The 16,446-nt window shown below is 46.2% G+C and overlaps 1 protein-coding gene across 1 annotated transcript in view; it reads right to left on the bottom strand.

The window, feature by feature from the left end:
- Window positions 1-5,367: 5,367 nt before the first annotated feature.
- ap1s1 (adaptor related protein complex 1 subunit sigma 1) overlaps window positions 5,368-16,446 on the bottom strand; it is a 45,649-nt gene continuing 34,570 nt past the window's right edge. The window contains exons 3-5 of the mRNA XM_041179040.1: window positions 16,126-16,234; window positions 11,883-12,020; window positions 5,368-8,549 (exon numbers count right to left, since the gene is read on the bottom strand). Of these exons, the coding sequence (XP_041034974.1) occupies window positions 8,502-8,549; window positions 11,883-12,020; window positions 16,126-16,234 (295 nt within the window). The 3' untranslated portion in view covers window positions 5,368-8,501. The remainder of the gene's footprint in view (window positions 8,550-11,882; window positions 12,021-16,125; window positions 16,235-16,446) is intronic.

Below are 16,446 nucleotides of genomic sequence, written 5' to 3'. Positions count from 1 at the left end.
ATGTGGTGAAGGTACACCCACAGTGCTGTCATGGAGGGAGATCTAGGATTTCGACCCAGCAACAGTGAAGGAACGGTGATATATTTCCAAGTCAGGATGGTGAGTGACTTGGAGGGGAACTTCCAGATGGTGGTATTCCCATCTATCTGTTGCCCTTGTCCTTCATGTTATAGAGGGAACAATTTTTTGGTGGGGGGGGGTGGGTTTACCTAATGGGTAAAAGAGACCAGGTTTCCTGCCTCCCATATTCACCCCAGTATAAGGAGCATGCTTGAAACTCACCTGACCTGAACCTGGTTGCTGTGAAATTGAGTCTGGAGAGGGGACTGAGGGAGGTTCACAGAAGGCGAGAGAGAGGTGGGGATGTTTAGGGAGGCAATTTCAGAACTTAGGGCCCAGGCAGCTAAAGGCATGGAAGCCAATGGTGGAGTGTTTGAAATCGGGATGCAGAAGAGGCCTGAATTGAAAGTACAGAGAGATCTCACAGGGTTGTAGGGCATGAGAAGATAACAGAGATAGTGTAGGCGAGGCCATGGGGAGATTGCAGAATGAAGATGGGAATTTTAACAGTGAAGAATTATAAAGTTGCGGCATTGCTGGATCAGGGATCAGTGAGCACAGAGGTTGATGGGTGAAAGATAACGCTGAGAGTTAGGGAACCAGTTTCAGCATTTTGGAGGAGCTCAAGTTTCTGGAAGGTGGAAGTCAGGAGGGCAACCACCAGAACATTGGTGTAGCCAACTAGAGGTCAGTGCACAGTAGGCAGAACACTGACTACATCAAGTTGTGGGATAGACTGAATAATTACAGGCCAGTCAGTCTGATCTCGGTAGTGAGAAAATTATTGAAATCAATTCTGAAGGACAGGAGAAACTGTCACTTAGAAAGGCATGGAACAGTCAAGGATAGTCAGCATGCATTTGTTAAGGGGAGGTGGGGCCTGACTAATTGGATTGAATTTTCTGAGGCAGTAACAAGGAGGACTGATGAGGGTAGTGTAGTTGATGTAGTCTACATGGATTTTAGCAAGGCTTTTGACAAGGTCCCACATGATTGACTGGGTAAAAGATAGAAGTCCATGGGATACAGGGCAAAGTAGCAAGCTGGATATAAAATTGCCCCAGTGGCAGGAAACAAGGGGTAATTGTTGACGGATGTTTTTGTGACTGGAAGGCTGTTTGCAGTGAGGTTCCACAAGGCTCAGTACTCGCAACACCGCTTTTTGTAGTCTATATTAATGATTTAGATGTAAATGTAGGGGGAACGATCAAGATGTGTGCAGACGACACAAAAATTGGCTGCACCTTTGATATAGGAGGGGGATAGCTGTAGATATCAGTGTGGCAAGATATCAATGGACTGGCCAGGTGGGCTGAAAAGTGGCAAATGGAATTCAACCCAGAGAAGCGTGAGGTACTGCATCTAGGGAGGTCAAACAAGGCAAAGCATTACACAGTAAATGGGAGGATGCTGAGAGATGTAGAGGAAGTGAAGGACCTTGGAGTGAATGTCCAGAGATCCGTGAATGTAGCAGGACAGGTCAATAAAGTGGCTAAGAAGGCATATGCAATCCTTCCATTTATTAGCTGAGGCATAGAATATAGGAGCAGGGTGGTTATGCTGAAACTGTATAAAACATTAGTTAGGCCACAACTTGAGTCCTGTATGCAGTTCCGGTCACCTCATTACAGAGAGGATGTATTTATACTAGAGAGGGTACAGATGAGATTTACAAGGATGTTGCCAGGACTGTAAAATTGCAGCTATGAGGAGAGATTGGATAGGCTGGGGTTGTTCTTGAAACAGAGGAGGCTGAGGGGAGATTTGATTGAGGTGTGCAAAATTGCGAAGGGCCTGGTATAGTGGATGGGAAGGGCTTATTCACTTTAGCAGAGAGGTCAGTGACTAGGTATCATAGATTTAAAGTGATTAGTAGAAAGATTAGAGGGGAGATAAGGAAAGATTTTTTCACCCAGAGGGTTGTGGGGGTCTGGAACTCACTGCCTGAAAGGGTGGTAGAGGCAGGGTCCCTCAGCTCATTTAAAAGGATATGCACCTCAAGTGCCATAACCTGCAGGGCTACAGACCAAATGCTGGAAAGTGGGATGAGGCTGGGTGGCTCGTTTTTCGACCAGCACAGGCACGCTGGGCCAAATGGCCTCTTTCTGTGCCATAAACTTTTTATCATTCTGGCTGCAGCAGTTCAAGAAGGCAGCTCACCATCGCCTTCTCAAGGGCAATTAGGGATGGGCAATAAATGCTGGCCCTTCCAGCAATGCCCCCATCCCATAATTGAATAAAAAAAAACACTCCTACCACATAATATTCCATAGCCCCCAAAAAAACCTACAAGTGATAGTTGGTCAGCAAAGTCAGCACAAAAGGAACTAGCTTCCCTTTACCTTTTGTCACCATGGAGGGCAGTGGCTATCTCCCTCCTGCAGATTCTGTTCCCTGACTTTTCAGCTCTCCCACCCCCTCAATACTGCAGGGGTCACAAAATCTCACATAATCATAGAGCGGTTACAGCACAGAGGGAGGCCAGTTAGCCCATTGAGTCTATACTGGCAAGAGCAACTCAGCTAGTCCCACTCCCCTGTCCTTCCCCCATAGCCCTGCGATTCCAACAGCTGTTAACCCAATTCCTTTTCTAGCAAATCCCAATTGAATCTGGCTCCAGGCTCAGGCAGATCCCAACCAGCCGCTGCATCCACAAGTGTTTTTCCTCATGTCACCTTTGGTTCTTTTGTCAATCACTTGAATTCGGTCTCCTCTGGTTCTCCATCCTTCTGTCAATGGGGAAAGTTTCTCCCTGTCTCACCATTCCAGAGCCCCTCATGACTCTGAATAACTCTGTCAAACCCCCACTCTCAACCTCCTCTTCTCTCAGGAGAACAGCTCCAGGTTCTCCAAATCTGTTGACATAACTGAAGTCACTCATCCCTGTAGCCATTCTCGTGTAGAGGGAGCTTTACTTTATATCTAACCCCATGCGGTACCTGTCCTGGTAGTGTTTGATGGGGACAGTGTAGAGGGAGCTTTACTCTGTATCTAACCCTGTGCTGTACCTGCCCTGGGAGTGTTTGATGGCGACAGTGTAGAGGGAGCTTTACTCCGCATCTGACCCTTATGCTGTACCCTCTGCACCCTCTCTGATGCCTTCACATCCTTCCTAAAGTGTGGTGCTCAGAACTGGATGTGATGCTCCAGTTGAGGAAGAACCAATATTTTATTCAGTTTCATCGCACCTTTCTTGCCTTTGTACTCTATACCTCTACTTATTAAGATCGTGTAACCTCTTCTCAAGCTGTCCTGCCAGTGATTTGCCTAGTAATACCTAGGTGCAAAAGGTCTGTCTGAATAACTAGAGATGGCTGACGATTTTGTATTGGTTGGGCCTCTTGGAGAGTCAACTTCCTAACTTGCATTGTGAGCATGATTTGTCTGCCAAGCCATTCGTATTACAGCACGGTGCCATATTGACAATCTAACCCCTTGCAGGCTAATGTTTGTTAATGGAACATACATATATCAAGCTCAGGTTCAAACGCTTCCACAATGAAGCACTGTTGAAGTGCAATCACTGTTGTAATGTCAGAGACTTGGGAGGAAATTTGCCACAAACAGCAGTGTGATAACGACCAGATAATCTGCTTCAAGTACTGATCTTTGGGGAGCACTCCAATGCTCTTCTTCCAATAGTGCTGGGTTATCTTTCACAGTCACCTGAGTAGGTAGATGGGTCTCAGCTGAAAAATGACACCTCTGACAGTACAACACTCCCTCAGTGCTGCATTGGGAGTATCAGCCTGGAGGTGGGACTTGAACCCAAGGCCTTCGGAGGCAAGAGTGCAGCCCTGTAATGGACTCTCGGTATCTGACTCACTTTACCTGCTCTGGGAGTGCTTGATGGCGATAGTGTAGAGGGAGCTTTATTCTGTATCTAACCCCATGCTGTACCTGCCCTGGGAGTGTTTGTTGGCAACAGTGTAGAGGGAGATTTACTCTGTATCTAACCCCGTGCTGTACCTGCCCTGGGAATGTTTGATGGGGAAAGTGCAGAGGGGGCTTTACTCTGCATCTGACCCTTATGCTGTACCTTTTTTTCATATTCATTCACAGGATGTGGGGTTCGCTGGCTGGGCCCAGCATTTATTGCCCAACCTTAATTGCCCTTGAGAAGGTGGTGGTGAGCTGCCTTCTTGAAATGCTGCAGTCCATGTGGTGTATGTAACACCCACAGCGCTGTTAGGGACGGAGTTCCAGGATTTTGACCCAGTGACAGTGAAGGAATGGCCATACATTTCCAAGTCAGAATGGTGAGTGGCTTGGAGGGGAACTTCCAATTGGTGCTTTTCCCATGTATCTTCTGTCCTTGCCCTTCTGGGTGGTAGTGGTTGTGGGTTTGGAAGGTGCTGTCTAAGGAGATTTGGTGAGTTTCTGCAGTGCATCTTGTAGATGGTAAACACTGCTGCTGCTGTGTGCTGGTGCTGGAGGGAGTGAATGTTTGAAAAAGGGGTGCCAATCAAGTGGCCTGGATGGTGTTGAGCTTCTTGAGTGTTGATGGAGCTGCACTTATCCAGGCAAGTGGAGAGTATTCAATCACACTCCCGACTTGTGCCTGTAGATGGTGGACAGACTTTAGGGAGTCAGGAGTTACTTGCTGCAGGATACTCAGCCTCTGACCTGGTCTTGTAGCCACAGTATTTATATGTCTAGACCAGTCCAGTTTCTGGTCAATGGTAACCTCCAGAATGTTGATAACAATGGTAATGCCAGTGAATGTCAAGGGGCAATGGTTAAATTCTCTCTTGCTGGAGATGGTTATTGCCTGGCACTTATGTGGTGCGAATGTTACTTGCCAATTGTCAGCCCAAGCCTGGATATTGTCCAGGTTTTTCTGCATTTGGACATGGACTGCTTCAGTATGTGAGGAGTTGTGCATGGTGCTGATCATTGTGTAATCATCAGTGAAGTGTTTGATGGGGACAGTGGAGAGGGAGCTTTACTCTGTATCTAACCCCATGCTGTATCTGTCCTGGGAGTGTTTGATGGGGACAGTGGAGAGGGAGCTTTACTCTGTATCTAACCCCATGCTGTATCTGTCCTGGGAGTGTTTGATGGGGACAGTGGAGAGGGAGCTTTACTCTGTATCTAACCCCATGCTGTACCTGTCCTGGGAGTGTTTGATGGGGACGGTGTGAAGGGAGCTTCACTCTGTACCTAACCCCGTGCTGTACCTGTCCTGGAAGTGTCTGATTGGACTATATAAATTACACAACATTAGAATGCCTCACCCTGCCAAACTCAATTACCGAAAAAATGATGACAAGGGTTCATTGCAAATAAAAGCCCAGACTCGTGCAATGCACCTGCTCAAATGTTTAATAAATAAAAACTCCAATTTCACAGATTTACATGGATCTTTTCACTTCACACATAGTCCAAAAATAAACATTCAAAACTCTGATAACACAAGGATGGAGTCTGAAGTCAGGTGAAATCCCACTTCATCCTGGCTGTGAGCAGGAGCAATATTTAAAAACACAACACATTTTCAGCTGCCCTTTGCTTGCCCTGCTTTCCTCTTGGGAAGTGCGAGTACGGTTTTACAGCACAACAGGGCTTTGTTAAATCTCGACACTCTCTCCGAGGCCTTGACCCCTTTCCTGAAGCGTGGTGTCCAGGTATGGCCACAATGCTCCAGCAGGGGGTCTGTCCGTCAATAATTTATAAAGGTTTAGCATAAATTCCTTAACAGAGGCATTTCCCGTCGCTGTCCTTTGTACCCTAATGTGTTATACAAAGGAGGCAGCACGCTGGAGAGCACAGGGTGACTAAGAAAAGGGCATATGACAGTGTTTCCCGAACTTGTGGGTCACTACCCCATTTGGGGTCACAGAAACGGCAAATGGGTCATGAGAATTCACCACACCCAATGCCCCTGCCACCCCCCGTGTACTGTTTCAGCAGCAGGAAGTAACCAATCGCAAGCTGAACCCCCGGCCTTGGGCACTTTGATTGGCTGCGATGGCTCCGATCAGGCATGCGCTGTGACTTAACGTGTCCACGGACATACATCAGATGTTTTCCAGAGCAGTTGCAATCGAGGTGGACCGGGATTTCATAAATGACATCAGCCCTGTCACCAAGGGTCAAGATTTTCATATTCTTATGTTGTATTATATGTTGATTGATAATATACAGTTTATTATAAGCCTTGTGTATAACTATTTTACTGATATTTTGATTTTGTTGGCATCTGGAGCCGTGTTCATTTTCAAGTGTTAAAATAGCGGCAAGTGGGAAAATGGCATAAAAGATCCAACCCTTCCCAACAATTAGTGATAAGTGGGATTTCTGGTATAAAAAACAAACAAGCGCTTCCCTTTAAAATGGGTAAAATTCAGCATTATTCATGTTGTACAAACAGGAGAAATGATTGACTTTGAAGAGAAAAAAAAACAATTGGTTTTGTACAAAAGAGAACAGCCAGATTTTGGCAGGTTACACGGGGTGGGACGGTGGGGGAAACGAGGGAGAGAGAGAGAAAGAAAAAGCGAGAGCGAGAGAGAGAGAGAAAGCGAGAGCGAGAGAGAAAGCGAGAGCGAGAGAAAGTGAACGAGAAAACGAGAGCGAGAGAAAGCGAGTGACAGAGAGTGAGAGTAGCTATGCGAGCGAGACACAATTTATTTCCCATCACCCACCCTACATCCTGATTCCTGGTTTGATCAGTTAATCAGTGCGTGACTTGGGCAGGAGATGGTGGGGAGGAGAATGCTGGCTGTTTACGATCCTGGAGTAGCATAGAAAGCCATCCTACCGGAATGAGGTCATCTTACGGTCTTGGCTTTGAAGGATTGCTCGAGGCGTGAAGCCTGGTTTAAACCTAAAGTGGACAAAGCAGCCAGAACTCGACTTGCTCTCTCAAGAACGTTTGAGGACTAAGCTCGTTGGAAATTGGGGCTTTGCGGCCTCACCCGTGATCTGTTTGTACCAGAGCTCAGACTCCGAGGTCGTTGGTTACGACATAGCTGCATCCTACTCGGGTCCTGCCCCAACCTCTAACAGTATGGTGCCACTGTTAGGATCCCGGTGTGGTACACCGCTCATCACAGGTACGGCCACTTCTCAGCAAGTGGGTGAGTTTGAAACCAGGCCGCGATGAGTGATGAGGCGCAGTCCCAGCATGCGACGAATGTGCATGCGCCTTTGATACCGCCCAAGCTAACCTGTCACCAAGCCTGATGTTACCTCCTCACCCACCAACCGCCCTCTGCGCAACCGCAAGAGTCACACGCACACGCATGAAAATGGCAGCCAACATCTGGGCCGAGCGGAAACAGGCCCAAATCCCTCCTACCTACTGCACAAAAACGATCAAAACCATTCAACCGCACTTTAAACAGCCCGCTAAGGATGAAACCCTGTGTTGCCTTTTAGAAGGTGCGTCCACGCACATAAATGGGCTACGGTCACCCTCGCCTTTGCAAGAGAGTGAGGCCAAAGCCCTTAGATAACAGGTGCAAATTCAGCATTGCGAGCAGCTGGGCCATCACCGCACAGGGTTGGGGGAATTGGTTTGGGTGAAGAATCCGTGTCTATTTGTGACTCTGGAACCACAGGTAAAGGCAAACAACCCATCCTCGCTCCAGTTTCCATATCCAATGTGCACAGCCCAGCGAAGATCTTTATTTGTTGGGGGAGGGGGGGGGGTGGATGGGGTAGACACTTTCCATCATCATAATTTTGGGTCGCACGTTGTGCCCAAGGCTTTTGGCTGCCAGTTGCGCCAATGCGACTGCAGGCTCTGCTCACCGGGTGGCACTGGCTGCGGAAGGGTGCCCGCCGGCAGCCCACTCATGGTAACACTGGGACGGCAGGTGTCTAAGGGATCGGAAACACCCCGTGGAGGGAGTAAGCGGGCGAGGAACATCGTCAGCGGGCCCAGCTTGGCGGGCAAAGGTCTGCCACATCCATGCCCGGCTACAGCGTAACCAGGGAAGCCTTCCATCTGTGAAACGGCTTCGGCGACCCACACACGGGAACAGATGCAAGAAAAGAAAGGTGTTTCCAGGTCAAGCCCCTTCCTTTACATGGGGGCAGCGGACAAGGGTTAGAAAATCTTGTCTGTCTGTCTGTAATAAAGTCTCCAAGCCCTGGTTCTATATCAATCCCCATTACCATCTCCCAAGAGAGAGCCCAGTCCTGACTCTACACTTGGTCCCCACCATCTCCCAGTTAATCTGTTTGACTCTGTCTGGTCCAGCTGCAGCACAAAGCATAGGGTTAGAACTCAAACTGCTCCTCTTCCCCCAAGCCCAAGGGTGAGGGAAAAACTCAGGACAAAAAGTTTGATTCTTTATTTCAGACAGACAGACAGGCTTCCACAGGATCAATAGAACGCTGGTCGTGTTTTTATTTATCCCATCAACCCCCACCCTCCCCCAGTCAACCGAGACCTCCTTCTCCGAAATCAGCCGTGTGTTGGGTCCGTTGAGCTAAGCCAGTCCCATCTCTTCCAGAACACTGCGGGGAGACTCATCGTCCTGCAGGGGGTGGGGGGGTGGAAGCAAATTAATTTTCACAGAAACACCAAAATCGTGACTAAAATAATTTGACACAAACGCAACTCATACAATTAAAGGCTTTAACAGTCCCTCTTATCAAATGGTGTAGTGGTAATGTTACTGGACCAGTGATCCAGAGGCCCAGGCTATAAGAATATAAAGTTAGTGACCATGACTACTCTCATCAATTGTTGTAAAACCCTGTCTGGTTCACCAATGCCCTTGAGGCCATTCTCACCTGGTCTGGTCTACATGTGACTCCAGGCCCAAAGCAAGGTGGTTGACTCGTAACTGTGGGCTGCTCAGTTCAAGGGCAATTAAGGATGGGCAACAAATGCCGGGCTTGCCATGTGGCATTAAAAAAAAAGCCACTCGTATTAATTTAATGCTCATCAAAAGCCATTTCTGAATCGATCAGGATTTAAAAGAAAACCTAAACTACCTAAGTGACAGGGTTAGAGAGAACCAGAGGAGGAGACAGAAAGATGGGGTTTATGTTTGGTGAAATTGGAGTTGGGCGGTAACATAAGCCAGACGACAGGGAATTGGTATTTTTTTTTTGTGTTGTCAGAAGGGGGTCTTGTTTGTAGTCTGATTCTCTGCCTCCTGGACCAATTAGCCGCTCACCATTAACCCCGATTCCTCTGTAAACTACAACTCATTGTGATTCCCTTTGCAGGGTCACCACTAGAGATCAGCTTCATTAAAAACTTTTCTTTCACCTTTTATACAAATCCCCCTGCCATCCTTGCTCATGGTTTTGTCAGCATGTAACACTGAGAGTGCCTGTAAACATCCTGTATGTAAACAGTTGCCTGTCACGATGTAGTTGCAAGCACTGTCCAATAGGTTGCTCTAGGAGGTGAGTTTCCAAAGGCCCTCTTTTAGCTCTGCCTTTGTTTATTGAAGAAAAAACACACGACTGTGGGAAGCAAATTTCTCATATGCAAAAATATATTGGTCAGAAAACCACTGCGCATTATCATAGGGGTTAAGTATTAGATGAGTAATTACTACACTTGAAGCTGTATCCATCTTCCTTCTTAAAGGCCGGCTAATTGATTTGACTCCAAACTTATAACATTAGTTCATAAATTAAACAATGAATCTAAAGCTCTCTCAAAAGCTTATCCCGTTTACACTAATAGAATAATTTCTTTGAACATATCAAGGGATGATCAAAATGAGATTTTATAGGTCGCCAGTTGATTTGACAGAGTAGAGAGAAACTATTTCCTCTGCTGGGGAGAGTTCAGGACAAGGGGTGCAGGGCAAACCTCAAAATTGGAGCCAGGCTGTTCAGGGGTGATGTCAGGAGGCAACTCTTCACACAAAAGGGGAGTGGAAATTTGGAATATAAATAGAAAATGCTGGAAAAACTCAGCTGTCTGGCAACGTCTGTGAAGACAGAGAAACAGAGTTAACGTTGAGTCATTGGCTCTGTTTCTTTCACCACTCATGCTGCCAGACCTGCTGAGTTTTTCCAGCATTTCCTGTTTTTATTCCAGATTTCCAGCATCCGCAGTATTTTTGCTTTTATCTGAGTGGAAATCTGGCACACTTGCCCTTAAAAGGCTGTTGAGGCTGGAGGTGGAGTTAAGATAAAAGGTCTGCCTCGTTCTGATGGAGCGGTGGAACGGGCTGTAAGGGCTGAATGGCCTCCTCCTGTTGTTCTGTTCCTGCAACCAGAATCATACAGAATGGCAAGGTTCAAGGTTCAAGGTCCAGCTATAGGGCCAAATTTCTTGGTCTCAGCAGTTACGTTGGAGCTTGGTCTGTTTTTTTCAAACCCTGACATCAGTCACAGAAAATTTTTAAAAAAAGATGCATTCCCCCCACCCCTCCCCAAAAGAAAATGGCATTGGGCAGTGGTCCAGAAGAGAAACTATTCGGGAGGGGTGAGAGAATCGACGAAGGCCCGGGGGAGTGAATGGACAGAACGGTGTGCCAGTCGAACAGCAGCTTGCCATAATCCACAGAGGCAGGATTCTTGCTAAGCAAGGGGGTGAGAGGTCAACAGGGGTAGGTGGGATGCAGATTTCAGGTTACTATCACATCAGCCACGATCTTATTAAAACGGCAGAGCAGGCTTGAGGGGCTGAAAGGCCTACTCCAGCTCCTTGTGCGTATGTTCTTGTGGTCTCTTGGAAGGTGACTCAGTGAGTTGGTTAGAAAATATTGCCAGCACAACTTATAACTGCACTGTAACCTCTCCAATTCAGAAATTTATTGTTCAGAAACACTAGTTGTCCAGATATTTTTTTTGAACAGATCCATGCAACTCGCGGCATCATTTTAGTGCTGTACTTTGGGAGCAGAACCATGGAAGGTACAGTATTTTGAAGAGCAAAATGATTTTTATGGCTGCTTTGTAATATTTTATCACTGTTCCATCCTTCATGTAACTATTTGCCACTTTCTATTTCACACACTTGTGATTCTCTAATCAAGAAAATTCCAAAATCCAGGGATGCTCTGGTCCCAAGCATTCCCGGCTGAAGAGGTTACGGTGTATTTATTAAACTTTGAGCGGCTGGTTTTCAACTCTGGGTTCCCAACTCTGGCCGGGCGCATTCCTGGAGGTTTTGTCACATGACCCCCAGACTGCTTCACGGTCACACAAGACCATCTTGTGCGAGGGGTGGGTTCCGCGTAGCACCATCAGGGACAGGGAAGTCCCAAGAGCCAGTCTGAATTGGCTAAGAATGTCGGAAAAGAATTTCCCAGATTCCCTCTCCCAAATTTTTCTCCCCTCCCCGCCATGGACTGAAACATTCTACCTGAGAAAGGAAGCCAATCCCCCTTATAATTTGCACAGTTATTTTGAGAGGATAAAGGACTGACAGGTTTATAGGAAAAAACGAAGGGGATCTGTGGCTAAGTAAGGCTGCTCTTTCAAAGAGCTAGTACAGGCACAGTGGGCTGAATGGCGTCCTTCTGTGCTACAAGCTTCTATGGTTCTGTGAAACTGGTCGGGGATTTTGAATCTGTTTTCTGTTAGGCCTCTCCCAGAGTAGCACATGGTTTCGGGTGGGTCCATATGTTGTGGTGCACAAGGCATTGTGTCTGAATGGGCGAGGGAGTTTTTTCCTGTTTATCTGCGAACTAACGCTCGCAACATCTGTGTGCCATTCACACAGACCAGCTGCCAAGCAGTGCTCTCTCTCCTTCTTACATTTGCACTCATCTCCTGTGTCAACTCCTCTGCCTGGCCTTTCGCATTTCCCCGCTCAATGGGACTCTGGTATGGATAGGGACCCCACAGTGCACCATCACAATGCACCCGACAGTGGCCACCAACTGTGCACCTACCTCTTGCATGAGGTCTGCTTGCTCGATGGCCTTCAACACGTTCTTCTTCGATGTATCTTGGATCTCGCCCCCCATAATAAACTCGTCCAGGATGAAATAGGCCTTCTCAAAGTTGAAGATTATATCCAGTTCACATACCTGCAAACAGAGAGGAATCAGGAACACCGAGACATTTGTGAGTGGGGGTGTGGGGGTTGTGTAGACGCCCCCTCCCCTCCCCCCCAGCAAGGTTTGTCCAAACAGTTTTGGGTTTTTTTCCCCAATTAGTCCCAAGCCCAATGATAGCTCCCCAAATGGGTCAATGCTTCAAAGCATAGTCCTGTGTAGTACTGAGCCACACAGACTCAGGGGGCCCCTACAGGTACTCAAAATTTTGGTTTAGTTACCATAATTTTATGAATAGTTATTTGGTAGTACAAAACTTTAGTACTGCTGAAAGAAAAAAGAGACAACCTATCAAAGCTTTTTATCTTGCAGTCAACAGGATAGCTTGCAAGAAATTACCAATATTAACAGGAGAACAACAACTTATACTACATGGGAAGAGAGTGCTGACTGGTTGGCAAGTGGACTCTGATTGGTGGAGGCATTGCCATGGAGAATGCAGCATGGAGCAGTTAACTGCCCAGCTTTGTTCAAATTCAAAGTGGGCAGGTCAAATCTGATTGGTCAAGGCATTGCCCTGGGGAATGAAACATGGAATGGCTGTTCCCTAACATTGTGTTTAGATGAAAAAGGTGCAAGGAGTGGGCATGTTCCGTCTGTGTGCAAACGACAGGGCCAAGTGTGTGAATATATGTGGCTCCTAGCATGTGTAAGTGAGCCACACTATTAGCCTGGCTGACAAGCTTAAGATTGGTTTTCAACACAATCAGGATTGTTTAGCAGGTGTTGTCCAAACATGGAATCACGTCTAATGATAGCTACTATATTTTGAGTTTTGCAAGCACAGGCTGGCTGGGTACGGTCAGTACTTTGCCTGTTGTGGAGAGCTGATTGATATGATCTGTCAATCAGAGTCCACTTGCCAACAATCAGCGCTCTCTTCTCATTCAGTATAAACTGTTGTTCCCCCGTTACTGTTGGTAATTTCTTGCAAGCTACCCTGTCGAGTGCCAGATGAAAAGCTTTGATAGCACAGCCCTTTTTTTCAGCAACTTTCTGGAAAGTTAACTCATAACATTAGCGCCAAGAATCCCATCTTGTGTGCCCTGGGAAACCTGTCTGCCAGTCGCATACTACACCAATTCATCAATTAAACATGGTCAGCCTCACTCGATCTGATTGAGTATTGCATATTTTCTGTAGGCATGGCCTCTCAGGGTATGAAAGGACCTTTGAGCTTAGTTGGGTTTGCTCATTACTCAAAATGGATCACTTTAATCTCAGTGTTGTAATAGTCGAGATGTGTACTATGCATGGACTCTCTGTTCATGAAAATTGAAGTGTGTAAGGTAGCTTCTTACATCAAAATTACAACACAGAAACAGGCTGTTTGGTCCAACTAATCCATATTGGAGATTTTCCTTTACATGGCCAATAGTCCCGAACCCAACTGCCAGCTCTATTCCCATACCCCGTATCTCCCTGTCCTTAAATTGGTACCTAATGTTAACAAGATCCAAATTGGTTGGTGAAGCAGAAACCAAGACACAGAACTTTTTTCTTTGAGAGGGTTTATTGACTTGTTCAGTCTCACAAGCGATCTCCCGCACAACCCAGTGTCCCAGCTATCCCCTATTTGTGCTCAAAGACAATTAATGCCCATCACCTATTTCTCTTAACCATAACAATATAATTGACAGTTACAAATCTTAATGTAATTGTCAGGAAGAGATATTAATGTATATAATGTTATTGGAATTTTTTAAAAATAGAGGTTGAGTCTGTGTGTGTGTTAATTTGATTAAAACCAGCTCGTCTGGATACTTTGATGTTTACATCTCAAAACTACTACACAGAGGTCGAGGGTACATTTACATTTTGTTGAATAGAACATTCAAGAGTGGGAGTGAAATCTTGCACCGAACTAGGAGACACCAAGCAATGTTTATATTACCAATAAAATTAGTACTATGAAAGGGGCTCATAGGGCCTGGTGATACAATGAAAATTTACATTCAAAGAGAAAGGCTGGGTATAACAGAAAGCAGTTTTGTGTGTGTAGGCCAGAGGTGTGTAAGATCAAAGCAGCTGTAAGCCTACAACTGTCTGCAAAGGAACCAAATTGAAAGGAACCTCATTTTGAATTCACAAGGTGAAAATGCTTTGCCTGGTGTTTGGTTAAAGTCTATGGGTTGTTGTTGCCTTAGTGGAGATTAATTTCAGGAATTTGTTAAAAGTTATGATAGTAATAATTTGTAGCCATTTGTATGTGTTTAATTTGTTGTAAAATAATAAATGTCTCATTTAGTTTGATATAAAAACCTCTCGCGAACTGGTGGTCTTATTCCTGAATTTAGAGCTGCAACTCAAAACATACCAATTGAAAATATAGGTTATGACGGTTGTTTAAAGTTTCCCTCTGGGATTTTAAATAACTCAGCCTTATCCAATACTGTTATGACACAGCAGTTTGTGGGGACGTTGACACCTAACATCATACTGGTGTCACTGAAATCAGGAATCATGACCTGGGTAATGACAGACACGCCGTTAGGAAAAGTTGTGGCTGCAAAAAAAACGCAACAATTTTCATGTATCCTCAGGATCGAGGATGACTTGCTTCCATTCTGGTTTGATGGGTTCAGAAGTTCCTGATAAGTCCAATTCGCAATCTGCAGACTCTGCCGCGTGTAGGGCAGGTGGTGATAAGAGGGTAGGTAAGTTGTTTGGAGGTTTGTGCGCTCCCTCTAATGACTCAACTTCACCTCTGCACATTCCAGGCGAAGCCTCTCGAATGAACCTTCTCCATTTTGGTTGGTCAGAAGCCAGGGGCTTCCATGAGTTGGCGAGGATGTTTCGCCGCTTCAGGGATGCTTGGAGGGCATCCCCAACGGGGTCCCGCTACCCTCCTGGGGTGGGGGTCTCCCGCAGCTGCCGAGTGGAGCAGCTGCTTCGGGAGTCTGGTATCAGGCATATGACATGTCCCGCCCAAAGGAGCTGGTTCTGAGTGATTAGCATCTCGATTCTGGGCAATTTGGCCTGGGAGACGACACTGCTCTTGGAGCTTCTTTCTTGGAGGATCTTGCAAAGTTGCCGCTGGTGGTATTGCTCCAGAGCTTTGGCATGTTGCTGTTAGTTGTCCAATTCTCCGAAGTGCACAGGAGTGTGGGGATCACTGCCGCTTGGTGAACCATGGCCTCAGTCATCTACCATGTCTAATATGCTCCCTAATTTATAGAGAATTCTTTTGGGGGCAGAAAAAAAGTGTACACTCCTGGGAAAGGATGCGGATGCACTGGAGAGAATGCAGAAGAGGTTTACAAGAATGGTCCCAGGGATGGGGCACTTCAGTTATGAGGAAAGGTGGGAGGAGTTGGAACCTCTTCCCTCGGAGAGGAGGAGGCTGAGAGGAGACTTGACAGAAGTTTTCAAAATCATGAGGGTTCTGGACAGAGTAGATAGTGAGAAACTGTTCCTGCTCGTAAACGGATCGAGAACCAGAGGGTAGAGTTTTAAAGTGTTTTGCAAAAGAAGCAAATGCGAGGTGAGAAAAAACTTTTTCACACAGCGAGTGGTTAGGGTTTGGAATGCACTGCCTGGAAGTGTGGTGCTGGCAGGTTCAATTGAGGCATTCAAGAGGACATTGGACAATTATTTAAATAGAAGCAATGTGCTGGGTTACGGGAAAAAGGCAAGAGATTGGCACTAAGTTAAAATGCTAAGAGAGCTAGTGCAGACATGATAGGCCAAATGGCCTCCCTCTACACCATAACGATTCTGTGAAGTGCATTATATTCAGAAAATGATGGTAACGGAACACAGTTTTGCTGGGACTGTAGGAATCCAAGTTAGTTTGGCTCGGTATTACACCGGGCACCAGCGCTCTGAAGAAAGGCCACAGAACTGGAATGTTCCCACTCTGCTCCATTCTCCACAGATGCTGCCTGTATTTCCAGCATTTTCTGCTTTTACTGCCCCTTATTTAATCCCTCCATGGCCTCACCCTGCTCTCCCTTTGTGATCTCTGCCATTATACTGTAACTCGTTACATGAAGATTTGCCTTTTAAGTACGCAGCTGTACAGCTAACACAGCCAGAAAGGATCGCTCTGTTCAGTCGTAGGCGCAAGATCACTTACACTTCCAAAGTATTTGTCCAGTAATTCCACATAACGATGGATGAGCTCCAGAGTCAGCAGCTCGTTGTCTTGGTCCTCAATTGCACAACAGAAATATAGGCTGGCGTACCTGTCAGGGGGAGTCAAAGGCAACTTTTAGCTTCCAATATCGACAAAGAATTTATGAAATATATTTTTTTTGACTATGCATGTACTCGCAAACATCCATGTATACATGTAACACACACAAATACAACACACACAGTAATTTTCCCAAATATAACGCATGCCCAATTCATGTACACATTCTCCCTTTTGTCATGACCTTTAGCACACTTTCCC

The sequence above is a fragment of the Carcharodon carcharias genome, chromosome 33 (assembly GCF_017639515.1).
Source record: "Carcharodon carcharias isolate sCarCar2 chromosome 33, sCarCar2.pri, whole genome shotgun sequence".
Taxonomy (NCBI): domain Eukaryota; kingdom Metazoa; phylum Chordata; class Chondrichthyes; order Lamniformes; family Lamnidae; genus Carcharodon; species Carcharodon carcharias.
Note: the sequence above shows the minus strand (reverse complement) of the source record. Positions and strands in the feature narration are given on the sequence as shown.